We start from the raw sequence: 25,354 nt of genomic DNA on the forward strand, positions 1-25,354 counted from the left end.
ACTGTGGCATGACAGTTTGTTTTCATAGTGTTCAAAATCAAGGTTGATTAAATAGATTTTTCCGAATATAAACTTCTCGGACCCGGCTGGAATTCTCATTAAAAGCGATCCATGCATTGGCAATTGAATGCACTTGGACCTGCATGCACGCAACGTACCAAAAAAGGCAATTTGACGGGCAATGAATCAATCGTAAAGTTTATGGATCGGAAATTTCTCAGCTGGTCAGAATTCCAGTTAATGGAATTAAATTGTCGGAACGAGGTGAAGATAACTTGCTAGATGAAAAAATGAAAAAAAAAAAAAGGGTATTGCAGAGGAAAACATCAACAACCACTCCAAATCCAGGGAAAAATGCAATTGGCTCGAAGGAAATCTGAATTAGTAGAACGTAGATCGACATTTTGAAAACAAAGTGTTCTGGCTAAATTCTAAAATTTGTGGAATTTTTTATTATGTAGATTACGATTAAGGCCCCTGTTATGTTGGATTTAAAGCTTTCGGAGTAAAAGTTATGCGGCTCGCCATATCATATTACTAATTGCATTGCCTCTAAACTATGTTCGCTCAGTTGACACATACTAAGTGCAAACAAGTGTGCTGAAAGCATAACTACTCTCCCAAACGCGTGTTGTTCTTCACAAGCCTCAACAAGGTAAGTTTGCAGGATCAGGGAGAAAGTATTAGATTTCTAAGTGTCCCATTCGCCGAGCTGCATGAACTTCGGTTACGTGCTTTATTTTGAGGCAGGCATTACATAACAATCTTAATGTATCAAAAAAAGCGGTAATGATTTCTGTTAAGGTCGATCTGCACGCAGTATTCTGTTTGTTCTGTTGCTTATAAAAACGCGAAAATTATTTCCCGGCAGAAATTTTATTCATATAGAATGGCAAAATCTTTTCCCTACGCGAAAAAAAGTAGTCACTCTGCAAATTTAATACACTACAGCAAGATTTCTCGTGGAATTTCGCTTTTTATATATGATTTATTTATTTCAAGCAAAGATTCATTGAACTCTCTGAAAAGCAGTCAATAATGGGTAATGATCATAACAATCGGACATCTTGCTCAGTGCCGGCACTTACTGAAAATTTAGTTACATCAAAAATGATTTCTTGATAAAGACGATTTTGTCTTTAGGGAGCTAAGCTAAATTATGAGCGAGGAGTTGTTGCGGATGAGAACATAACCACTCAACGTGGTTGTTCGCCGAGATGATTTTTATGCCATGGCCATACCATTCTGGAAAAATTCTTATACCTCTCGATCAGCTTGACGTTATTGTTTCGCAGCAATAAATAGCAAAGAAGACGCAAAAAATGGAGTAAGCAATACATTTCGAAGTAGAGTGCTTGATGACTCATAAAGGTCTGTAAATCAAACAGCATATTCATTGACTAGATTCTAGATCATACGCTACGTTGTTACATAAAAACAGTCCCTATACGTGAGATAAAGGAAGAAACAAAGCCAGAAAAACAAAGCTGACAAAACATAAACAATGAAAATATTGCGAGTTGCTAAGGAAATCATCAGTTCCGAAGAGGTACAAGGGAATGTCCATTGATGAGCATTTCGCGCCGAAAGAAAATGATACCTAACTCGGGTGTTTGAAGAGATCAGGCGTTCGTTTGCAGTGCGCGATCATTGCTTTAGTTTCCTACGTAGCGCAAGAAAACTTCCTTTACCAGAAGCAGGGTGCGTTCATTGTTTTCTGGTTTGATTCTTTGCCAAAAGGTGGGAACGAATAAGTTCGCGTGTTCAAATCTTAGTCACGTAACTTCGCTGAACGACATTACGTTTCTTGTTGTGCAGCACGTTTCCCAGGCGTTTTCTTAACACGCACGATTTCACAAATTGAATAAAGCTTAAAAGGCTTTAAAACCCCATAAGCAAGTCTTTTGATCATTAGATTGATCCCTCTCAAACCACAATGGTTTCAATTGGCAACGCTTAAACTGCCAAGCGCACGAGCCACTGAACGAAATTAATTTTTGGATTCTTGTGACTTCCTGATATTTGTTTTATGACCAACACCTCACACTAGCTTGAAATATCAACATAAACAAAATGCATTGAATAGCATATCTTGGATTGACTAGAAGTAAACTTTTCAGTTTATTATGCGCCTATTTTCAATTCATAGCTCCCCGGATCTAGACTCTATATTCATGTCTTCAAATCACGCTAAAAATGACTACAAGTAGTCCTTTGCCTACGATGTTTTGGCAGCCCAACTTCTAAAAAATAAATTCTCCTGCTTTCACAATAGCCTTAAATGATTGTTATCTCAGTAATTTGCTGAATTTATGCCTTCAAAAGGTTGCTCCTCCTCTAGGCCAGTATTCGTCCGCCCATAATTCGCTCCATTTTCCAAATAACTGCACAGCGCCTGCTTCGCTAAAAATCTCCTCTCATCATCGAGAGACGTGCCGTAAAACTTAATCTCCGGCAAATTTCAGTAATCTCTAGATTCCTTTAGAGAATTCGAGGTAATACTGTTAAGTTTGGCGATATCAATCCGCGTATTATTTGATAGCCCGGCGTGTGAAGGAAAAAAAGGCTACGAAAGCAGCCAATGGTATTACGCATTTCCTAATCATTATTGCGTGACTAATATAAAAACCCCGGGAGACGAGCTGAAAGACAAGGTACATCGCATAACAACAATAGTTATAATGAAAATGCAAGTGCATTTCCATAAAACAGAGTAGTTTCGCAACTAAAAAAAAGTATGAACAGTCGGCAAAAGATTTTGCTGTAGCGTCAGGAGATTGCATGCGTCTAACCTTCCGGTCAAGAAAGAAAACATTACGCAGAAACATTCATCACCCTGTCAGATTGAATTTTTCCTCGAGATTGACACGTGAGTATCGAAGTGGATTACTTCAATACTTTGACCTTTTTTTTCAGAGAGCAAAATTGACGTTTTCATTATCCCGACAAATGTTCGCCGCGTCAAAGATTGAATGTCCTTTGTCCAGTGTTTAGATCTCCTAATCTGTCTACAAGCGGCACTATCTGACAACAAGAAGTCGCGCCTTACATCGTTTCTTAGACTCCTGGTATAACGCCATCATGATCGTACTCGGCATTTGTGCGGTCGTAATCGTGGTTTTTGCGATAACTGCAGCGATGAGCGACAAGGTCCGTGAAGCCGTAATATCATCGAAAATCTACAAGAAAGGTTTTGCAGTCCATATGAACTTGTTCAGTCGTATTCACAACAACGCCGTCAGGAAACACAAAGAGGACATTTTCGAGAAATTGAAGTCATCCGTGGAAAGTGTTGGCGGTGGCGATATTTTGGAGATCGGAGCAGGAACCGGGGCAAATTTTGAGTTTTTCCCCGAGGGAAGCTCTATCATAGCACTTGAACCAAATCCACACATGGTACCATACTTAAGGGAAAACGCTGAAAAGTTCCCGCATGTGCAGCTCAAGAACATCGTACTAGGTTTTGCCGAAAACATGGATGGGATTCCAGATGCATCTGTCGCCGCTGTTGTATGCACCATGACACTGTGTTCAGTGAGTGATGTGAAGGCAACATTGGCAGAAATCAAGAGAGTTCTGAAGCCTGTAAGTACGCAAAATTTGTTTTAAAATTACGTCTGTATGTAGAACTTCTACCATTCGATGTGGATTCTTTTTTTTCTTTGCCGCAGTTCACATGAAAAAACTTCGATAAATTGCTCAAAATGGGGATTTTAATTTTCTCCAAACATTTCTAGCGGCTGTCACTCTTTCCTTCCGCACGATTGTACTTCCCTTTCATCTGCCACGGATATCAGATCTTAATCCTCAAAGCCTTATCTTTAATTGTCCAGGAACTAGCTTGCTATTTTGTGTAAAGGAATGTTTAAGAAACTGAAACGTTGTTATTATGAATATGTAGGAATGTGCGTGTTTTTAAACATCGAAAGACGGGCAATATAAAAAAAATTGTTAATTCAAATAATTCTGATCTAATTTTAATTCTTTGATAGCCTCCTAATTGCACACTTCCGCTTAAGTAGTTCAATAAAAATTACCAAACTCAACATCTCGCAGAAAACGGATGACTTAGATGAAGTTCAACTGTCATTTCTAAGATCACTGTTTTCAACGATTGCTAAAAGTCGTTTTTATATTAGACTACCTATCAAATTTAAATTGGATCGGAAGTATTTGATATAGCAAGCTTAAGTGTGTTCTATTTTTACGACCAATCTTTTGCGGCACATGAAAACTGCGGTTCTTTGTAATCACTCGTAATATTTTAACTTGCTCAAATTCCCATCGCGATCTCCACATCGCCCATTTGATAGCCTTCAATTTGAATGACATTTTTTTTTTGCGACACCTTTTAAAAAATTATCTGATTTGAACAGAGGAGAGGTTGAAATTAGTGTACATGCAGCCGTTATTGACACTGAGAGTATTTAATTTTGGCGAAGAAAAAACGGCTCTCTTTGTTTGATTTCTGAACATTTTGATCAAAGGAAGTTCCCCGTCAAAACAATTTGAAACGAGACGTTGTTACCTTGTCATTTTATCGAGACGCTTAGGGTCAAAATAGTGCCTAAAGTGACAGGTTTGATATCAGGGAATTGATACTCTTGTTTCGTCTACCATTTGGTGTTTTTTCATCGGATTCTTAGGAGAATAGCAGATTCTTTTGATCGTAGAAAGGACAAGGGTTGTAAACTTTGTGTTCGCCGGAGGCAAAAGTTTCAAGCGGCAACGACAGGCATAAAAACGGCAATTGAGATTGAAAGAGAGCTCGAGATCAATTTTAAAGCCACTTTGGTGACGTCAATTTATTTTGTTTAGCTTTTAGCTGAGTTACAGAACCCGGTATGAACGCGAGAAAACGATGATTACCTTAAATGCGTTTTTATCTTTTAAAGGAAATATTGACGAAATATGTTTTTTAGAGAAAACGTCCAGTAGGTAGACTTTGTTTACCAAAGCCAGGTGCATAAACATTTCAAAATATTTCCTTGGCCGAGTGTTAATATCAGATGACAAAAGTTATATTCTAATATCATTTCCGCTGTTTTGATTTCTGTGTTTTGATTCCAAAGTTATGCCAGGTGATTGCTTTGCAAAGACACATAACATGTGGAACAATAAACATTCTTGTGTGTATACATCATGCTGTTGGAAAGGTATAATTTTCCAAATGTTTGTTATTTCGTTTCTGTTTCAGGGAGGATATTTTTATTTCTTGGAGCATGTAGCAGGTATGTGGAGTCGTAAGAACTAAGTTCAATTCTGTTTTCTACATTGAGGCTTAGCTCATTCTTGCCGAATTCGGGGAGGTTTTACTGAGCGAAGGGCCTTGTAAGAGATTTGCGTGATTTTGCGCTTTCGCGATTGTTCTGCTTGTTTGCTTTGTTTTGTTTATTTTAATCGTTCCTGATGAAATCGCGCGTAGCAATTAATAATGGGAGTGTTCTTAGGCCTAGTCTGATGACAATGCTTTCGTAAGCTTGCCTTTTAGAGTAAATTTTCGACCACAAGAGGTTGCTTACGGAAGTTGACGTTGAACTTAAATGAAATTTGCCTTATCAGCTGCCAAAAATAGCAGCTGATACTTCTGGCATTGTTTCAACAATTACACAAGGATGTGTCTGTTTGATCGGAGGTCGAACATGACGTGGGGTCGATTTACGCCAAATATAATCCTTTTTCCTTTTTCTGTTCCAGACACGTTTTCGACTTTGCTCAGATTTGCGGTAAAAACCTTTTGCGTCTGTCATAAAAAAAAAATCAACCTCGTGCGTATCGATTGCTACGTCCGGCCCCGGTCTGGCCGTGGTCGCGAAATCATAAACCCAAAGCCGAAGAATAAAAATTTAGGCCGGCGACCGGATCACGAGACTCGTGCGAAACATGGCCAAGTCTCCGCCAGTGATCGCTCTCTGTTTCGAAGGACTTGAAAGTATTGCTTGACTTCCTTTCGGCTGTTAACGAGGCTTTTAGTGGTTTTCCTGCCACTTGAGGGTTTTAAACACGGCATATTGATGAAAGACAATGAGTAGACGAGTACATTGTAGTTTCTTCATTCACGTAAGTCGCTGCGATGGAGCCCTTCCTTCCCTTCTTCCGCGTATTTGAAACTCTTCCTGCGCACAAGAAATTCCAGGAGTTGTTCAAGTTTCTTTTGTTCTAATTTCCTGAAGCTTTAGAAAATTATTCTCTCAATTAAGAGAAGCCTCTCCTCTTTCTTAGCCGGTCGCTCGAAGCTTCAGCAGGCCGTGGAGAAAATCTCTCAAACATGCTTATATTGCTTTGTTTTTGCGCATTAGATGAACCAGAAACATGGAGGAACTCCTTCCAACGAAGATTTGACAACCAGTGGAAATATCTCGGCGACGGATGCTCTTGCAGCAGAGAAACGTGGACCCACCTGGACAATGCCAGCTTCAGTACTGTGTCTTACAGAAAATTTGACCTGAAAGAACTTACTGTGCTTTGTTACTTGATTCGACCTCATTTAGCTGGGCATGCTATAAAATGAGGTAGCATACATAATGGACGTCGCCCCACGCAAAGTTGGGCGAGAAACGTTCGACCCTTCACAAGACAAACCTTTTTACATTCACACCAGAGAGGGGTTTATATTGGTTCACTATCAAGTATAGCCTTTTTACTCCTAGGGAGGGGATCCCAAACAATTATTGATACAAGGTGGGGAGATGGGGAAGGTGGCGGGACGGTGATCGTGTTTTGATAGTAAATTACTCCAAGTGCAAAGTAATCACAGTTTTTCTTTTCTCACACAATTCGGTCATCATTAGTGCTTTTTCTCGGAGCCTTTTTTGTATTAAGGATGACAAAAGAGTCTAAGAATTCCTCTTATGAACCGCCAGTAATATTATGTTTCCTTACCGTGTTTCATTAAAAATCACCCCCTTCCTTCCCCCCCCCCTCCTCAGGCGATGTTTCTCCGCGTATTTATGTTATCAGGCACACGTAAGGTGTATCAGCACACACGATTTAACTGATATAAAGTTGACAACCAAGTAAAAAGGGAGTGATCGAAATTGATTATTTAACGTACACGACATATTTAGCCGCGCATTTGTTGGCGGTATAACCAAAATTATTCTACAGATTAGTAAAAGAAAAGTTTTATATGGCGCATGTGGGGGGTTTTGACGTGAAAACCAGAAATACATCGTTAGAAATTATACCACCTAAATCAGAATGAGTTGAATCTTTTCTACCTTTATAAATCAAGACACTAAGGGGTTGATCGTAATCGTTTTCAGTTCATTCAAAAAAAAAAAGAGAGAGAAAAAGATGGGTTATTGTGAAGCACCTCGTATAAACTATTTTGACTGAATGCAAGTTATGAAGGCATATCAGTCTTCTCATTGGGTTCCAGGTTTAATTCATTAGTGAAACTTTATGGCACACGATGTTAGTGAGATTTTTGCACATTTGTCTGTTATGGTGGGCATAAATTTATTTGCCAGTTAATAGACAGGTTACTGATGATTTCCTTCGATTGAAGTTGATTGCCAGGTATGGGAATCTTTTCTGGAGAATATATCATGGGAACACAGAATTTCTGTGAAAAAAGTTAAAAAAAAAACTACATTTTTGATAGAGCGCAAGTATATTTGAATCTCCTCTTGAACCGAGAGATAATTCTTCAATTTCTTGTAGTAGTTAATATTGCACGAAAATGTATTCTACATTATCAAAAATAAAATTATGAATTCGAGAAGAATAATTCAATGATCAACCCTTCCATTTCTTTTACATTTCCGAGAGAAATAAATGGCGTGGAGTCTGGAAACGAGCTTGCTGCGCCAAATATGGTTGAGCGTAAGGAGCCTTAATAAGACAAATGATCAGAGGACTTCGAGATAGGGTGTGTACGTTGTATTTACACCGAATATCGCTGTTAGTGACTCCATGACGTTTGTACAGATTTACAAAACTCAGCTTACTTTTATTTAAAATTATTTTCCTTGATGGTACGTGTTATTTAAAAATTACATTTATAATGTCGCTTTCTAGCATGCATCCCATACACCTCAATAATTCTGGCTTCGTTCTCGTGCTCTGACCTCACTGATTACCCATAAAGCGTACATGCTTAACACGTGAATAACTCTGGCCTCGTTCTCGTGCTCTGACCTCACTGATTACCCATAAAGCGTACATGCTTAACACGTGAATAACTCTGGCCTCGTTCTTGCGCACTGAGCCCACTGACAGGACCCGACCGACCTTTAAATACCTCATATATTACAGTTATTCCGGTCAAATCACGTTTTCTTGCGATTCTAACAAGGTGCTCCTTTCACTCAAAATCAAAATCAAATTGTACCTTAGCTATATAATTAGGATTCCAAATTTTGATTCCGGTCGGAATCCGGTCTATCGCGCATTAATGACATCAGAATGCTTGTCCTGCAAAAATAGAATGCTCTACCTTGATAGCACGGACGAGCTAGTGATAAATATGAAATTCACAAATTGAGTAGAGAATGAAATTAACCTTGAAAAGATACATCTTTAAGTAAGATGATTTTTCAGGCTACAATTCACTTGGTAATGGTAAGTATGGTTAGTAGAGTTTGTATTTATAAGTTCCGACGGTCCGAACCGAGAATTTTGAAAAAAAAAAACCCCTACATATACAACAACACAACCGATAACCGAATAAAATATTTTCATTTAGTTTCTCTCTGGATGCATTAATTAAAGAGAGAGAACTTTCCGCAGATAAAAAAATTTATAATTTTATCATGTTAACCTACTATCAAAAAAATGTACAGTTCTTTTTTTTCCATGAGAATCCAAATCGTCTGCCACCACCATAGTGGTTGCGCAAGCGTAAAAAAGTTGAAAAGGAAATTCGAGTTTCAGTCTGCGCTTCCTGCTCACAATTCGTCCATTTTTTCATTTTTATACCGTGTGTCACAAAGCAGCACAATTACAGACACAATGTTTTTGTTCCTCTACAAGCAATAGAAAATAGCTCGCAAAAGTTGTTACACGTGAGCATGATTGATACCATAATATTGACTCGTGTTCTGGAAAGTGATTGGTTACTCACACGGTTACTAATCCCAGGGAATGTAATACCCCTGGGGTAATTTTCACCCCTTACATGGTCACAGAGAAACGGTGTTCAACTCCTCACCTACACCAAGCACCAAAGCATGTTCTTGGGAAATCGCCGCTAGTTCTTTCAGCCACTCCTCCAAAACCACAATACAGTAGACCGCGTTTTTCACAGTCTTCGGATTTTTCCTCTTGTAAGTGTTCTTCTTAAAGGAATTTTTCGGCGAGTTTTGGGGACTGGAAAGTTTTCGAATGGTACCCGGTTTGGGATAGTTCTCAGCGCTTAAATCAGCGGTGCTACCGTACTTAGGGCTCAAAGAGTTTAAGCTCTCCCACGACTCGCTTAAGGACAAACTTGAGCTGGTGCTTGCACTCTCTAAACTTCCTCGTCTTTCCTGGTTGGCTTTTGTCAATTTCGGGCTTAAGGAAGCGTCTATCGATTGTTTTCGAAGATTAGAACTTCCCTTGCCAAAATATTTCGGCGCAGGGCCGTCTTTGAGCATGCGGACATTGCTCAGTAAGGAAGAGTCCGTTTTCTGTTTTAACAGCTTTCGAGTCGTCGTAGGGCTTCTGGTTTCAGGGTTTTTTGATATTTTCACCGGTTGTTGTACGTCCACAACAACACTCTGAATACTGACTCGACTCTTTTCCTCGCGAAGAATTAGGTTCTTTCTGGCCCGGCGCAGGAGTTTGTCGAGTTCGTCAACTTGATCAGCAATGTTCTCTACTTTAATTTTCACGGAACTAAGGATCTACGTGAAATACAACACAAAAATAGTATTAATTTCGGGCGCGATGCTTTCTTAAAATCGCAATAGAGTTAAAAATGGAAAACAGGCTTCAACTGGCGCGAAAACACACTCGGATATTTATCCGCAGACATAAGGGCGAGGCTCAAAGAAAACTATAGGCTTTGAGGGACAGATGGTGTCCAAGGAAAAATATGGGAGCATAATTTCTATCCAAAAAGAAGCTATTGTGTCTAGTGTCATTGACATATAATTTGCAGGACACGGAAGTTGGATGAAAACAGATGATGACTTTTCAGGGCAACTTAATGAACGCCTGGAACACAAAAGGAAACAACGCATTAAAATAAAAGAGGCAGCATCTCCTACCTGAAACAGTGAGCGAACTCCTGGTTTAAGAACCATGTTGTAATTAAGAAGAAACGATCGTAATAGCGGTTGAGGATATAAGGCCAGTCTAGTAACCACACCAGTCAAAATCAAGTTCACATAAAACGTGTTCTGCGGCATTCGTTCAACTTTTTGAAACAGCGTTATCAAAAACGGTCCCAAGTCTGGCTTAATTTGCTTCTGTTCAAACTCAGTCGCTGATAATGATCGCTTCACAGGCGCTTGCGCATCCTTGGGTGAAAGTGAAACCTGGTTCGGAATGTTGCCATTGGCAACAAGCATGGACACGTTAGATGAAGACCGCTCTCGTTCTTTCGAGGAGGGGTCCTGTACGGCAGGGTTTTGTCCATCATAGGGTGCGGACCAGCACGCGCACTTCATTTGACAAATTCTCAATAAACTTCGCGCGTCTGCAAGGTACTCCATGTAATCTGCACAAACTTCCGAGTAAAGATCTCCAAGAAAAGAAGACCGGTAAAACACCAATTCGCTGGATGCTTTGAGGTCGATCTTCATGGGTGGGGTGGGTGCGTTCCCGTTGAGATTCTCAGTGGAAGAAGACGACGATGAGTTGCGGCTGGAGTTATTACAACAGGAAGGTATCAACGATAAGAATTTAAAGGCGCTCTTGCTGTACAGATCCACTTCCTTGATAGTTCTTTTCTGGCTGCTCAGAATGTGCGTGCAAGGAATCAGATATCTGTTAAGGAGTCAGTTGTATGGTTCAGGTAATGTAGTGATACCCAATCAGTTTAAGGATCTTTGACATCAAAAGGCCCAAAACTGAAAATGTGCATCCTGGTTTTTTGCGGAATGAGGCGGCTGGGAGTACGGGTATACAAAGTCACTTCATGGGATGAGATGCTAGTTCATTGCTTGTTACCCTCCCCACCCTGCTGGCATTTCCACTGGTTTCCCTAAGTAAAGTACCTTACCTAAGGAAGGTACAGTCTGCAGTTGAGCCAAGTGGCACATTCAGACAAAGCCTGGTTTCTACAGCACGAACCCACCAGGAGTATTGTCACTCCCCCTGAATGGGAAGCCTGGGTTACCTCCAAGCATCTTGTCAGCTTTCCCTGACAGTTTAACTCTACCCATACATACTCCTGAGTGGAGACAGGCACCCTAAGAATAAAGGGTCTCTCCCAAGAACACAACACAAAGATCTTGCAAGGACTGGACAAAATATCTGTGGATGCAGAGTCCAAGCTACAGTTGTTCATACAATGGATAATGCTATCAAAAGGATATAAATCTCTTTCAGATGGATTGTACAGTATGTTCTGTCAACACATATCTGTTGCAAAGTAATTTATCCATCAGATAGCATTACCCTCCCTTTGAACAACTGGACTCAGTGCAACAGTCACTTGACTTTGGTAGAAAAGTGATTCTCAACACCATTTTAAACTGTGGAATTTATAAAAAGCAACCCAGTTTGTCTCCTTCAGTGTGTTCTTTTGAATTAAAAGTTCTCTTTTTATGCCCAAGAAAGAGCACCCAGGTATTCATATTTCCCACCTGCCCATCCCTCTCAGCTAATACAGTGGCAGGGAAGCTGATGGTTGAAAACTTGATGGGGAAGAAGGCATTTGAGATAACCTGAGCTATATAAGACTAAATAAACACATTGCCAGTCTACTATGTACCAGTAAATAATTTAAAGTTATTAACAGAAGGTATGGAAACTCACTTGAGCACCAAACTATATATGATATCTTCACAGTTCAGGTCCAACAGAGTGTAAAACAAACCCAGTGATACTACAGCAAGCTAAGATAATGAATTTAAAAAAATGAATTTTCAATATAAATACATCCATCAAAGTACTGAAGACAACACAAATGAACTGTGATGACTATGTTAAGGTATTCAAAAAGCATTTTTAGGGTTTTAATTTGTATTAAAATGAAAAAATATTTTGTTGTAGTGCAGGACAGATTATCAGGGGTATCAATAAAAGCTAGGTACATTCCTTAAGCCCAGTTAGCCTTTGCTTAGCTATCGAGCAGGTTGTCGTGTTTGGGTTTTACCCTAAGGCCCCCTTTAAGCACAGCCACCTATTACATCTTCAGCAGCAGCAGCAGACACTTGTGGAAAAAGTTATTGAAACTCTTGAATAGCTGCACCCCACATTTCAAGGGTACTGTGATTATTTGATTTAAGAGCCCAGGGGCTTATTTACTTTTGGTACCTTGAGGGAGGGTAATTTTTTTGAAACAGGACACTTATAAGAGGGGCACTTCTTTAGAAATGGCAGAATGTGCAAAAACAGTTTTGATGTATATTTGAAAAGGATCAAGAAGACTGGAAAACAGACTTGTTGTGCCTGGATCCTTTCTGGACGTAACAACCAGCCAAGCAATTGTTGCAAAAATTGAAGAAGAGATCATTCCTTTGAAGGAATTGTGCACTGACATGAGCCAAAAGGATGTCTGAGTCTTAAAGTATGCAATCAAAGAAATATGAACCGTGTTTGAACTCAAAGCACAGGTACTCCTAACAGAATAGGGATGCTTATTGGTATAGGGGTGCTTATTAAAAAACAAAACAAAAACCAAATCAGAATGCTAAATCCAATCATTAGGGTAGTTATTATGTTAACCCAAATGTGAGCGGTAATATCAACTTTACCTGAGATTCATGTGCAATCCTTGAAACTAATAAGTCAAGAATGGGCATTCCATCACATCTTTCCACCAAAATGAACTCTAAAAACACTTTCATTAGATTGGCATCAGTGATGCTGCGTAGAAACAAGTCCAGATAGGATGTAGCAGCTATCAATGCTTCAGTAGATGACTGCAAAGATGAAAAGTTGCCACAAATTATCCACATTATCAATTCTCATTACAATCTGTCATACACTTCCTTTAACCTTAGCTCTGAGAATTTGGTCTCCAATCAAATACTATCTCCTAGCTGATATTTTTCTTTATTTTCATCACCTTCCTCCTTTACAACAAGTTGGTATGGTGAGGAGAATTTACCCATTGGTCACCCTTGGAAGTGAAATACTGAAAGCCTACCTGGCCAAGTGATGATGCCATTACTGACACCAGAAATCCATGATAAATGAGATTCAGCAGCTTGGACTGGACTAGAGGATGGGCAATCTGAACAGAGAGTTGAAAGTTCAAAACTTAAAAAAAAGTTCAGTTCAGTCTGTGACATGTCCTCTATGGGCCACCATATATGAAGGCAAGTATTTTACAAAAGATAATTGAAATAAAAACTGAATTATCTTCTTAACAATTATCAATATAAAATAAAGGAAGATTTTATTTTTGTATTTTTTGTCTTGTCATAAGCATGAGACAAAGAAAAAATTCTGAGTCCCCATGAGGAATCGAACCTTAGTCCTTCAGATTCTGCACTCCAGTGCTCTACCACCGAGCCACAGAGACTCCACAGTGAGCAAGGTGGAATTTCTCTTTCTACAATAGGAATGAGCTTTGACTGATGCCTACAAACCATTCTACAATTTTTCGATATATTTTACCCTTTAACAGATATTCCTTCTTTAATTTTCCTTTCTAAATTCTGAGGAAAGTCCACTTATGGGGCTTCAAGTAACCATACCAGCATGACACAAATCAATGAGTTAGACAAGACAACCTTTCATTTTCATGCATCACCAGCTACACAGGATATGCACATGTGCATGTGTTTACCTGAATGACATTGTTACAAAATTCAAGTGATGTCAGAAAGGAAACCAGCTCAGGGAAAGTTGCCCACAGACCTCTCTCCAAAGAGTACCAGTCCTCTGAAGGTATGTCAAGTGATGTTGGCAAATCAGAATATAAGGCACTGAGTCCTGTTGCCAATACCTAAGATGTTAAAGAGGGAAACTTAGACAAGGAATACAGTCTACATCTAAATTCTGTCTGAGTATTCAAAAACGGTCTTGAAATACTACAATGACCATGCTAATGATTTCAAGGATACTAGCCATGGCGGCTGAAACGCTGAACATTGTACTTTAAACACTAACAACACTTGGTCCAATGTCCAGTTTGAAAAGGATGGTAAAACATTGATTTGCTTCATTTGTTGTCCAATCAACCTTGATTTCTTCTAGATTTTTTCACCAGCTAATAATAGTTGTCGAAAGCCCTCAGTCAAATTCGAAGTCAAACCCGTACATTTGCGTATATAGATTAGGGAAACACATTATTTGAAGTATAAAATTTAAATTTAGCACATTTCTGGTTTCAAGTGATCGATATATTGTTCTTGCAAGAGGGTTTAACGACAAGGCACGAAATCCAGCTTCACACAAGGAATAATTAACGAGCGCAAACGAAAATTACACAGGATCAAGGGAGATCATACATGAACTTAAGGGACACGATTTTATGAGTTTGCGTTACCGTTTGAAAGTTCTCATCAAGCCACACAAAAGGCGTAACAATTTTCATATGTACCATGTATTGCATACACCTAGAGGCAAGAAGTCGCTGTATCCGAGAACAATGTGAATAAGTAATCGTTGCCTCATATCAAACCGAAAACAGATCTCCCTTATCAGCAAATTTCTTAAACCATAGGATAAACTACTTCAAGCCGAAGTCAATTAAAATAAACAAACATGACATATTCGAAATAGCAACAAGAAAAGGCCCGCCAAAGTTTGAAGGTGATTTAAAAAAAAACATAATCTGCCGTCGCTCAAAGGGCCGACAAATTAAAAATATTGTAATTCAAACACAAAGTGAAAATAAAAACATCAAAAAATATGATGACGAGGGAGCACTAACCGGACAAAAGTCTGTATCTTCGGCAATATACCTGCCCAGCCTGGAATCAACTGATGATAAGGCCATGCATAACAGCATGGCATCACGAGCCCAAACACCAACATTTCCATCCCGATGAACATAAGGAATCAGCAGAGAAAACACAGATAGCTTGGCTATCTGTGCGTGATGGTGATTATCCAAGAAAAAAAGATCTAACAGTGCAATATCCCGGTTGACACTCACGCAAAGGCCCTTCAGCACTGCCACAAAATGTTCTTCCTCGTCCGAGCAAATGTTGTTTACGCAAGAATGCAATAGATAGAGGAGAGGTTTCCAAACCTGCTCATAAATCAACAGTGGTGCTCTACCCTTCTCGATGAGATTCCTAAACAGTCTCAGCTGTTCTCGCTTCATGTCCTTGACACAATTCTTGCTCGATGCACTCCAGTTGTACACGGTATGAAATACATTTTCATCCAGCACATATTGTAAACATGGACCTGGGTCACCGTCCTTTTCATCGACTAAAACATTAATAATTTCGTTTAAATGGTGGACTAAAATATTACACCGCTCTTGATGGCCGATGGTTTTCTCGTCTAGCGCTATTATTGACTTCGCATTATTCCAGTGTACGTCTACAAGCCTCAAAAAATCCTGAGCGCCGAGCTCTACAAAATCGTCGTCTGGTTGCTTTTTTTCCGTGTCTGAACTCGGCGATTGAAGCGGCGACAAAGACGCAAGTCTCTTTAGTAAACTCATGGCTGGATAACGACTTAAAAAAACCCATAAGGCGCTTGTTCAACCGGACAAGAGGTTATTTCTACTTTCAGTTAACTCCGCATCCGCCATCTTGGCTAAATTGGCCCGCACGACATCTGATGATAATTGACAACTTGGTACATTAGGAGCCAATCATATCGTGTTTCTATTTATGTTTGGTATTTCAATAGCGCAAACCTCGACGACGAGTACTTGTCAAGTCAAGGAAGATGAAATTTAAACTCTAACCAACTTGCAATTTAAAAAATTTGGCTTCATCATTTTTGAGTGAAAGATCTTGGTAAGAAATGTTCTATGGAGTGACGAAAGATCCAAATCCATATTTTCATTTTTCATACTAAATTTGGAATTGTTCCTCAGTCAACCTCTACGTAATATTCATAAAACGTTACGCGATCAAACAAGCGAAGCAAGGATCCAGAGATTTAAAAATAGATTTTATGATGCCGTGCGTCTGTTCAAAGATAGATCACAGGTGACGGTAAGATGTGTCTAGGAAAAGTAAGTGGCACTAGAGGCGCAGCTGTTACCACATTCTGTACTGACCTAGGGCAAAGAGGACTCTTTTTATTGTATATGATAACAAATAAAAAAGAGCCGTTTTTTTTAAGGTACGATTACACCTCACAATTAAACCTCACCCCCCTCAGTCATCTTTTCTTCTTCCCCTACCACTCCCCTAAGCTAGCAGCCTACGGCAGCATCCTTTCTAGTTCCTGGTTTTTAAAATTCCTTTCATCAGTTCCTCATCGAAGATACAAAGGCTTTGACTTCCTAAGAACATGACAAGAACCGAAGACAGCGAGGATGTCGCTACGGTGGGGAAACGTGAGTGGCGGTGCGAAATCCTAACACTCATTAAAAGTTTCTTGGACCAGCTAATATTAAGAGACAAAACTGGCTTTTTACAATCAGTTTTTAATGATTCAGATCAATCGTCATTAAGCACAACTATTATATTTGAGGTGTTTTTAACGTCTAAGATGCCTTTCGGTTCTGTCGAAGTAAATGGAACATGGAAGTCATCAGCACTTGATTATTGCGAGAGATTTCTTTTGAGCGAAACGAGTTTGTCTTTCAAAACTTCGATATCCGCAACAAGACCAGAGTACTGACTGCTGCTTTCTAATGACTCAGCCGAACTTTCTCTTAAAGACTCGGAACATGTCGGGTTATCTTCTTGTTGTAATCGCGTAACAACGTCTCTACCCTCTTTTTCTTCAATGACTGACACTTCACAGGAGCTTTCTTCTGAAAAACACTGTTTCCGACCGAAGGCATACTCTTCCTCCTCGTCTCCGCTTTTCAATATCTTCTGAAGTTTAAACATCAAGTTCTTTACATCCTCTAGATCTCCACCGAGTGTTTTGAATGTTTGCTCTATTACCGTCATTTTATCGTGAACAGCAAGATCTTTTTCTCTATGGGTGTGGTCAGAATCCTCGCTATGTCCTTCAATATTATGTCCTCCATTCTGTTGAAGATGATTTTCCATTGCATAACTGTTTTCATGTGATTGTTCTGGGGAATTTTGCTTCCACATCTCCTTCAAAGAAGCCATAGAATCATTATTCAAAGACATGATATGAATTCAGAAGTCAAAGACGTTCTGCAAAAAGTGTCCAGGTTCTAAGACAAATCTAAGGGGAAAACGTAACAATGGCCATAGAGCGTGCGTCACTTAAGATGTAGGGCATGCGCACGCTAATCCCACCGACTGACTAGCTGACTGACTAGCCGACTGACTAGCTCCGCCACCAGAGCTTCGCATGCCCGATTTTCGAGCTAGGAAAATTTCACGCATGAAAAACATTTCTTCCCCAAATAGAGCCTGCCCGAGTAAATTGCTGAAATCATATCAAAAGGTGTTGTAGGGCTTTGATTTTTTGACAACAATATGCCTTGTTTAAAAAAAAAGGGTCAAACTGCGTTTTGCATTCAGAGACCACAAGGCGTCTGAAAGGTGTCTTGGGAGTTGGGAGACAAAATCAAATGTCTTCCCAGGGAGCCACATGTAGGCAATGCGCATATTTGTCCTGTGGCGTTGCAGCAAGTGCTCGTAGCAAGTTCTCGTTTCATTGCTCTGCTCGCCCCTCCAACGATTATTGCTGATGTGAAGCGTCAAACAGTAGGGTCTATACAAAGAGATCGGAGGTTGACATAGACGACAAAGTACGATGGGTAACAAAACGATATGACACATTTATTTCTCAATAAAATGCATCTGTAAGAAAACTGTCTTTCACTATTTCGCAATAAAATTCAAGAGAGTTAAATATTAGGTCCTCCTTCCTTTAAGAAATAACAAAATTAAAACATAATGCGCTGCTAAAAAACTCACACATGGCGCTCAGAAACAGCGCGTGCCGTTTCAAAAACCTGCGCGCACCGCTAATGCGCTCATGCGCACCCACGCACAACTCGCGCACGCAGTTTCAAAAAAGTTCGTGTGCAGTTTTTGGTAACATTAGTGCGCGCCGATCTTTGATTCAGGAAAATTGTTTTCGCCTACTTCCGCCCACTTTTAAGAGCGCCTACCGCGCACTAGTGATTCGGATCATTGGATCCTTTAACTTTTGCTGTTTGTGGAAAAATGGTACATTAAAAAGAAGAAAGTAGCGTCCGTGAAGGAAAGCCTTCAAACACAAAACATTTGACTGAAATAAATGTAGAAGTGCCCACTCAGATTTGCTTAAACAGGCAACCCAACAAAACGACAGCAGAGGATGATGACGTCCACAGCTCCTTCAAACGCCTCTGGATGTCTGACACCGTTATTATCCTCTAAGTAAGGTGGTGTGATTCTCGTGTTTTGTGGCTCTCATGTTTGCTCGTCTTGCGTCAGCTCAGCCCTTCTTTGACTTCTGTTTCTTTGATTTCCGTTCATTATCACTGTCTGACTCCTCTGAATTGCTAGATTTACTGCTATTATCACCGCTGCTGGAGCTGGGAGAACTACTGCTACTGCTGTCATCAGAAGAATCACTGCTGTCTGTTGTGGATGAGTCATCAGATTCAGACTCCTCATTGTTGTCACTGCTTTCATTGTCACTTCCGACAGAAACAGTAAGAGACAAATCAATCCATCTGCACTCAAAATATAGAGCTATATGCTCCCCTTCCACCCCCCCCTTTTTTTTCACTGGAAAAGTAGTAGAGCTGATCAACCAACATGCTGTTGAGCATGATCGTTGACAGGCAGCCCAAAAATAGAGCTGTCTTGGAAAATGCCTTGAAAAAATGTAAGAAAGTTGTTGACCAAAACCCTGGGTAACCTGTAATTGAAAATTCTCAACCAAACCTAACCCTTCCAAAGCTTGCCTTTCAAGGTTTGTGAAAACACAGCCTATTCATGACATGCAATGGTCAGCAAGTATAAGCTGATTGGGAAAATTTAAGACCTTCAAAGCACTTAAAATGCCAGAAAAAATTTCCACTTCAGACTTAAAAACTGATTTTGAAAGAAAGGAAAAGCCTTAACCCTTTAACTCCCAATATGTCGTTAGTAATTCTCCTTACTGTCTGCTATACAGTTCTTCTGATGTTAGTTTGGAGAATTTGGTATTGGATCAACTAATAATCCCCTAATTAGGAGTTTTCTTTATTCTCATCACTTGTCTGCTTGATATTGTATTGATATTGTAAGGAGAAATTCTGTCTTGGTCAGTCATGGGAGTTGAAGGGTTAAATAAACGATCATCCTTTAATTCCCATGAGTGACCAAGACAGAATTTCTCTTTACAATATCAAGCAGACAAGTAATGAGCAAAAGAAAAAATATCAAATATGGGATAATAAGTTGATCTAGTATCAAATTCTCAGAAACAACATTAAGGAGAATTAGTAATGAGATCTTGGGAGTGAAATGGCTAGGGGGGGGGGGCAGTAGAGATTAAAATCACACTAAAAATGAAATAAGCTCAGTTTTAAGATAGCCATAAAGTGGTCAAAGTCATTAAGTACAAACAAGGTTTCCCTATCATTTATTACAAATGAACCTCTAAATAAATCAAATACCTTTCATTTGGAGCACTTTTTTCCTTGTCAACTGACTCACTGTAGGGATAGAATTAAATTTTTACATTAGATTTAAAACAGAGGTATGTAAATAAGGGGTGTATGTAGTCGACTGAAAGCTGTTTGGACAGTGAAAGTGGTTTTATCAAGGCAAAAACCCAAAAAAAGGATGATGGGCTGATATGGGAGAAGATACTTCTAGAGGAATATTTTGAGAGGTGTAATGACATGCAGTTGGGCCTAAAACAGAGGAGCTTATTGGAAAGAAGCTCACAGCTGCAATTACATTTTGTTTATAAATAGATGAACCTATATTGAAGAGGTTAATTGACAGGGAAAGGGAGAATCTCACAATAAATGAACTAACCAAGCTTGTATATTATTGAGCCTAATTCATGCTGTTTCTAATTCTTTCACTAGTTTATCATCACTGATAAAGAACATGAAGTGCATATTTATTGGTTTATAACTCACACCAAAACAAGATTTTGGAAATATGATGATATATCGGCAACAAGCAAACTGCAGAATGCAGGACGATATATCTTGATCCTACTGAACCACAATAGCGGTGTTTTTCCTCATTGTTTAAACTTTCCCCACAAGGAGGACTTTAATGGCTCTGTATTCTATACTAGCTCCAATGACTACACAGAGGGAATCGCAGTAAAATCAGACTGGTATGAAAGCATCAATGGTAGCACGCTTTTTTCTGAGCTAAACTCGTGTAAAAAAGATGTTTTGAAAACTAGCTCGAGTTAGGTTTATCTGATTTTCAGATCAGTCCCCACATTGCCATATTCTTACAAGTTTCTATGTTTTACCTTTTACTTGAATCATTATTATCGCGAGAAGAACTGGCTAGTTTGATTTTCTTTTTCATCACCACTGTTCTCGAATCCCGCTGCAAATACTTTCGTTTATTGTTGCACTCGTACGTCCAATGACCCACTTGCAAACATTTTTGGCATCTTTGATTGCCTGCCTGTTCTTGCCTTAAAATTGAAATAAAATAGCAATTGTTTAACCTGCATATGATACTGAGTTAGTAGCTGAAATTCCCACCTTTTCTTGTTCAGGATGTAGGACCTCGCTGCATACGCCATTTTGTTTTGCCATTTGTTCCCAGTCTCCTGTGTAGATTGTTGGAAAATTAATGTCAATCCCAGGCTCTTCAAAGGGAGTACAGAGGTACTTTTCATTAGGTAATTTGAGAATGTTACAGGTATTAATCGGAAAGATTTCCACACAGCCCTATACTCATTATTCATATAGTATTTGTTTGGAGGAAAGAAAGGCGAAAACGATTGATTGTCTTCAGGGCTAGGCTACATTTAACAACATTAAGATGCCATACAGAATATTTCCCATTCATTTTCAATTGGGACCAGTGTTAAGATTTCTTCTGAACAGGTGTGCCAAAAGAGATTCCAAAATATCTGGTTTAGCAAAAAAAAGTTACTCCAACAACTCAACAGGGTCCATTGCACACTTTTCATAATATCATAAACCAACTCTGCATACATCACAACAGCCAATCAGAGATAACTAAAACATTTTCGGGAGCCAATGAGAACTAAGTGTGAAAATTTACCTCTCTCCTGAGGTACAGAAAAATGAAATTGATCAAGATGTGCTTGGTGTTAGTTTTGCATCTGATTGGTTAAAAGGGTGCTGCAAGTTTCCTTGACCAATCACAAAGAAGAGTAGGACAAAACTAAATGCAAACCTTGTCAACTTTAGAAATTCTTCAAATATAACTGACCTCTTGTTTTTACTAAAGAACATATCAAAAGAATCTATTAAGTACCAAAAACGTCACATTTATTTGCTTTCAGCATTCAAGAAATAATCCTCACGCTGTGGACACCAAAATACTTGATACTTTGTTCCTCATTTATTTACAAGCCGTATACTAGAGGAAAAATTAAATTAACCCCTTAACTCCCAGAAGTGCGACCTCTCCCTGAGATATCCACACATCCCCCTACAAACAAGTAATGAGATTACTCAAACCTATTAGGAGGTAGTTATCTTGATCTAACACCAAATTCTTGTAACTAATTTAAGAGAAAATGTGTGGCAGCTAGAGGGTAGAGTTTTCAGTCAGATATTGAGAGTTAAAGGGTTAAAATCCAAATGTACCCTTCACCTTATCATGCCCTGACAATACCAACATCAAAATAATACATTGATACCTAAGTTTTCTTAAAGTAATACCTGAACCATATCAACAGAATTAAAATAAAATTAAAAAACCTAGCTAAAAGTTGCAGGTTGACCAGGGCTTAAAGGTTTAGTTAAGAACTTTCCAGCTCAATTTAAAATGATCTTGTTATCTAAGTATTATATTAATTGAGATTATCAGTGAAGGTATAAAAATGACAAGCTGCATTTAATTCTGAATGTTTATAAATACTCTATGACACAACTAAGTTCCTCTAGTTAAAAGCGTTTGGACAAACACTGTAGGGAATTTATGCCTTTGAAAATGACTCATCACAAATCCTCACACAGAGTCCAACTTAACACTGGGTTATCACAAAATTACTCAATATCACAAGAATAATTTACTCAACAAAAAGCATTCCTAAAATAAATTATAACATACATTTCCAACAAAAAAGTACATTTCTACCATCATTTTCTTAATTAAGAAAGAAAGTTAAAAATCTTTCCTACTCTGAGTAGATTTCTTCATGTTGGTAGTTTTCACTTTTAGTTAGTAAAATAATGTTGGTTTTGGCATTCCCCTATTTAAGTATCAACTTGTCCACAACTGTGCCCAGAAACACACAAAAAAGGTCAGTTACTGAGCTGTAGATTTTTCTTATGTTAAATTGGCCTTTGTGATTGAGCCTTGAAACCAATAATTGTTGTCTCCCTTGCGAATATATCTATCCCTATCACTCCTAAGATTTAAATAACCAATTACCCACACAGTTTCTTCTACATTTATTTTCATTTTTGCTCCGTGAAACTGGCCTTCAATCAAAGATCATCCTCTAGTTGATAATCTAAGTTCTTCTTCTCACATTCCTGCTTTAAAATGTATCGATACTGCGAGGAGAAATTCTTTAATGGTCACTAGTAAGAGCAAAAGCACTCCAAGTATATCAATGACAATAATAATAATAAAAACAATTATGTTGATAATAACAGTTTTCTACAGCTACTAATAGATAAAAATAACTAAACAATGGAAGATTTTTGTGCAATCCAAAGGGAATGACCACTCCTTTTTCTTTTGTTTTGTAAAATGTTTTCTGGAGTTATATACAAACAATACAGAGCCACCCATTTGTTACCATAGCTATCATGACACAAACAATCTGATGTGAAAAAAGAATTTTTTGTTACAACACAGCAACTACCTGGAAACATGAACGAAATAATCTGATGTATTATGAATGAAAAAAAATCTTAATCACTTGTATTACCTACTACCAAAAAGGGATACAAAAAAAAAGCAGAAGATTAAAGTAAAAATTTTGGATTTCATCTAGGAAAAATTGTGTCTGAAACCCAGCTACCTTGAAAATAGAAAAGAAAAGAAAAACACCTCTGTTGATAGCATTTTGATCATTCCTGATTGCAAAGGAGGTGATACAATGATTTTCATCCCAAACAGTAGTAGCCACAAATACTTCTGATTTTTGCACAGTTAAAGGAAATTTTTCCTTTCATGTAACCATTCTATCGATGGGATGGTGTCACTTAATATACACGCAATATCTACACGTACCCCTGACATACACAATCTTCAATACAACAATTCTAATTGATGATAACTGATTTGATAAACCTTTAACCCCCAGAAGTGATTAACACGTTACACACACTTCTCCCTACAATATCCATACATTAACCAGCAAACAGGTGACGAGAATACTAAAACTTATCAGTTAGAAGTTGTTGTCTTGATCTGACACCAAGTTCTTTTAACTAATTTACCAGGAAATGTGTAGGATCCAAAAGAGAGAATTTAACAATCAGATCTTGGGAATTAAAGGGTTAGGCTCTTAGATCAAGGTATTTCAACCAAATTTGAAGTTGAACTTGATGAATCTCTTTCCCAGTTCACCTCTGCACTAACACGAAGCACACGGCCAGATTCAGAAACACTGGAGCTTTCTGTAAAACACAGGAAAAAAAACATCTCAGTTATTTCTCTAAGTTAGTGAACTACTGTTCAAGAAGGCCCTAAAATGCAATCTCCTACCATTTTTTGAACTCAGACAATGGTCACGGACAGTAAAATTTAAAAAAAAATTCAGAAATTCTAACACATGAAAGTCATTCACCAATAATGTTCAAACCATTTGCTCTTCCAGGGGTTTAGTCAGCAAAATATCTGTCTCTATTCCTACCTGAACCATCAGAACTAGGCCTCCTCTCACTAACAGAAGGTTCAATCTCATTCATAACCACACCAGGATTGTCAGCAGCAGTACGATGGTCCTCATCAGGGAGTTCTGATGTACCAACTTCTACAGCTAATGTGCGACTTTCCTCAACACTGGACTGGGAAATATAAAAAAAATCCACCATTGGTCCAGAACACTAGTGAGAGTACCATAAGCCTAAAATTGCATAAGGTTTTGTATTTTTGCTGTAAAACTAAAAAGGAAAAAGAATTTAAAGAAAGCAACAAAACTTTAAAGTCTGTAATACATGATTCAACAGAAATGTGTCATCTTCAGTTAATTAATGTACAAAGCATTGGAAGTTGAATTATATAGTACTGGTTGGTAGAAAAACGCTAATTATGATAAATGGTGACTACAAGAAAAGAGGTAAGGCATGAAAGTGTGAGAGTTAAAAGGATAGCTTTAGATTTACATGGTGCAATTGTTGATTCAAGGATCATTGTTCTCTTTGAATACGAATGGCCTCTTTTATCTTGAGTTGAAAACCGGTAAAGGCGTGATCCAAAACATGGAAGCTATCTGCTGAACACAAAGTACAACAATGTGCAGAATCTTGCAGATGCTTGAAAATGTGAGAGGCCCTGTCACTGATTAAGTGCTCTCTGACATGTGTGGAAAAATGCCGGCACATTTCACCAACATAACAGGCATTACAGCCAGCACATACAAACTTATAACCCACATGTGAATGGAGCCCATCAGGGACAGGGTCTTTCACACCGAAAAAAAAAAAGAAAGAAATTGAACACTGGAAATAGTTCTGGAGTGCAATTTTGCTAGGAAAAATAAACAACTCTTAATTGTGCAATAAAGCTGATGGTATAGAGAAGTGCGCAAGGTTTCCTTCACATTCTCTAATTGGGTACTTTCAAGAAGGACTAAAGATGAACATAGAATGTACAAAACAGTTGTAGCTGATAGTAATTATGTATCGGCCTATCAAACAAATAGAAAAGAAACATTAAAATAAATGACTAGTGCTCCTCCTGCATCAAGTGTGAAAGCATTTGCAAATTTTTTCCAACACTTACCAGCCCCAATTCCTTCAAGATGTTGAGCTTGCACATTGGACAAGTTCTGTGCTCAACCAACCATGGGTCGATACACAACTTATGGAACTCATGCCTATAGAGAAAGAGGAGCTGTGAGTGAAAAAAGTTTAGAA

General features: G+C 38.6%; 5 protein-coding genes across 7 annotated transcripts in view; 1 reads left to right on the plus strand and 4 right to left on the minus strand.

Moving 5' to 3' along the window:
* Window positions 1–532: 532 nt before the first annotated feature.
* LOC131779702 (thiol S-methyltransferase TMT1A-like) lies at window positions 533–7,726 on the plus strand. 2 transcript variants are annotated; one of them, XM_059096276.2, is made up of 4 exons: window positions 533–655; window positions 2,917–3,585; window positions 5,198–5,231; window positions 6,300–7,726. In XM_059096276.2, exons 2-4 carry the CDS (start codon window positions 3,082–3,084, stop codon window positions 6,509–6,511), a joined length of 750 nt encoding a protein of 249 aa, XP_058952259.1. In that variant the 5' UTR covers window positions 533–655; window positions 2,917–3,081; the 3' UTR covers window positions 6,512–7,726. The 2 variants fall into 2 exon arrangements, with proteins under 2 accessions (XP_058952259.1, XP_058952260.1); XM_059096277.2 differs by lacking the exon at window positions 533–655 and adding an exon at window positions 2,656–2,869 and having other exon boundaries at window positions 2,988–3,585.
* A 207-nt stretch (window positions 7,727–7,933) lies between these two features.
* On the minus strand, window positions 7,934–15,821 carry LOC131779698 (FHIP family protein v1g243165). 2 transcript variants are annotated; one of them, XR_010716122.1, is made up of 8 exons: window positions 14,978–15,821; window positions 13,889–14,047; window positions 13,244–13,330; window positions 12,849–13,016; window positions 11,908–11,987; window positions 10,194–10,914; window positions 8,143–9,827; window positions 7,934–8,072 (listed from the first exon to the last, which is right to left on the minus strand). XR_010716122.1 is itself a non-coding variant. In XM_059096270.2 (7 exons), the coding sequence occupies exons 1-7, from the start codon at window positions 15,719–15,721 to the stop codon at window positions 9,126–9,128; spliced, it is 2,661 nt and encodes an 886-aa protein (XP_058952253.2). In that variant the 5' UTR covers window positions 15,722–15,821; the 3' UTR covers window positions 7,934–9,125. The 2 variants fall into 2 exon arrangements, 1 of the variants encoding a protein (XP_058952253.2); XM_059096270.2 differs by having other exon boundaries at window positions 7,934–9,827.
* Window positions 15,822–16,778: 957 nt separating this feature from the next.
* LOC131779697 (uncharacterized) lies at window positions 16,779–17,324 on the minus strand. Its single transcript, XM_059096269.2, has one exon. It carries the CDS (start codon window positions 17,322–17,324, stop codon window positions 16,779–16,781), a length of 546 nt encoding a protein of 181 aa, XP_058952252.2.
* A 607-nt stretch (window positions 17,325–17,931) lies between these two features.
* LOC131779717 (zinc finger CCHC domain-containing protein 10-like) lies at window positions 17,932–20,872 on the minus strand. Its single transcript, XM_059096298.2, has 4 exons — window positions 20,825–20,872; window positions 20,584–20,754; window positions 19,760–19,798; window positions 17,932–18,793 (listed from the first exon to the last, which is right to left on the minus strand). The coding sequence occupies exons 1-4, from the start codon at window positions 20,863–20,865 to the stop codon at window positions 18,589–18,591; spliced, it is 456 nt and encodes a 151-aa protein (XP_058952281.1). The 5' UTR covers window positions 20,866–20,872; the 3' UTR covers window positions 17,932–18,588.
* A 694-nt stretch (window positions 20,873–21,566) lies between these two features.
* Window positions 21,567–25,354, minus strand: part of LOC131779711 (RING finger protein 150-like) — a 10,125-nt gene continuing 6,337 nt past the window's right edge. The window contains exons 4-6 of the mRNA XM_059096289.2: window positions 25,221–25,314; window positions 24,130–24,283; window positions 21,567–23,893 (exon numbers count right to left, since the gene is read on the minus strand). Coding sequence (XP_058952272.2) covers window positions 23,787–23,893; window positions 24,130–24,283; window positions 25,221–25,314 — 355 coding nt within the window. The 3' untranslated portion in view covers window positions 21,567–23,786. The remainder of the gene's footprint in view (window positions 23,894–24,129; window positions 24,284–25,220; window positions 25,315–25,354) is intronic.

This window comes from Pocillopora verrucosa, chromosome 14 (assembly GCF_036669915.1).
Source record: "Pocillopora verrucosa isolate sample1 chromosome 14, ASM3666991v2, whole genome shotgun sequence".
NCBI classification, from domain to species: Eukaryota; Metazoa; Cnidaria; class Anthozoa; order Scleractinia; family Pocilloporidae; genus Pocillopora; species Pocillopora verrucosa.

Coding starts and splice junctions, on each gene's coding strand:
- LOC131779702 (XM_059096276.2), top strand. CDS start 3,082: ATGATCGTACTCGGCATTTGTGCGGTCGTAATCGTGGTTTTTGCGATA. Junction 3,586..5,197: donor TCAAGAGAGTTCTGAAGCCT/GTAAGTACGCAA, acceptor TTTCTGTTTCAG/GGAGGATATTTTTATTTCTT. Junction 5,232..6,299: donor TTTCTTGGAGCATGTAGCAG/GTATGTGGAGTC, acceptor TTTGCGCATTAG/ATGAACCAGAAACATGGAGG.
- LOC131779697 (XM_059096269.2), bottom strand. CDS start 17,324: ATGTCTTTGAATAATGATTCTATGGCTTCTTTGAAGGAGATGTGGAAG.
- LOC131779717 (XM_059096298.2), bottom strand. CDS start 20,865: ATGGCGTATGCAGCGAGGTCCTACATCCTGAACAAGAAAAG. Junction 20,755..20,824: donor TACATCCTGAACAAGAAAAG/GTGGGAATTTCA, acceptor TTCAATTTTAAG/GCAAGAACAGGCAGGCAATC. Junction 19,799..20,583: donor AATAATGATTCAAGTAAAAG/GTAAAACATAGA, acceptor CTATCCCTACAG/TGAGTCAGTTGACAAGGAAA.
- LOC131779698 (XM_059096270.2), bottom strand. CDS start 15,721: ATGAGTTTACTAAAGAGACTTGCGTCTTTGTCGCCGCTTCAATCGCCG. Junction 13,017..13,243: donor TGGCATCATCACTTGGCCAG/GTAGGCTTTCAG, acceptor TCATCTTTGCAG/TCATCTACTGAAGCATTGAT. Junction 9,828..10,193: donor GAGTTCGCTCACTGTTTCAG/GTAGGAGATGCT, acceptor TATTTCACGTAG/ATCCTTAGTTCCGTGAAAAT.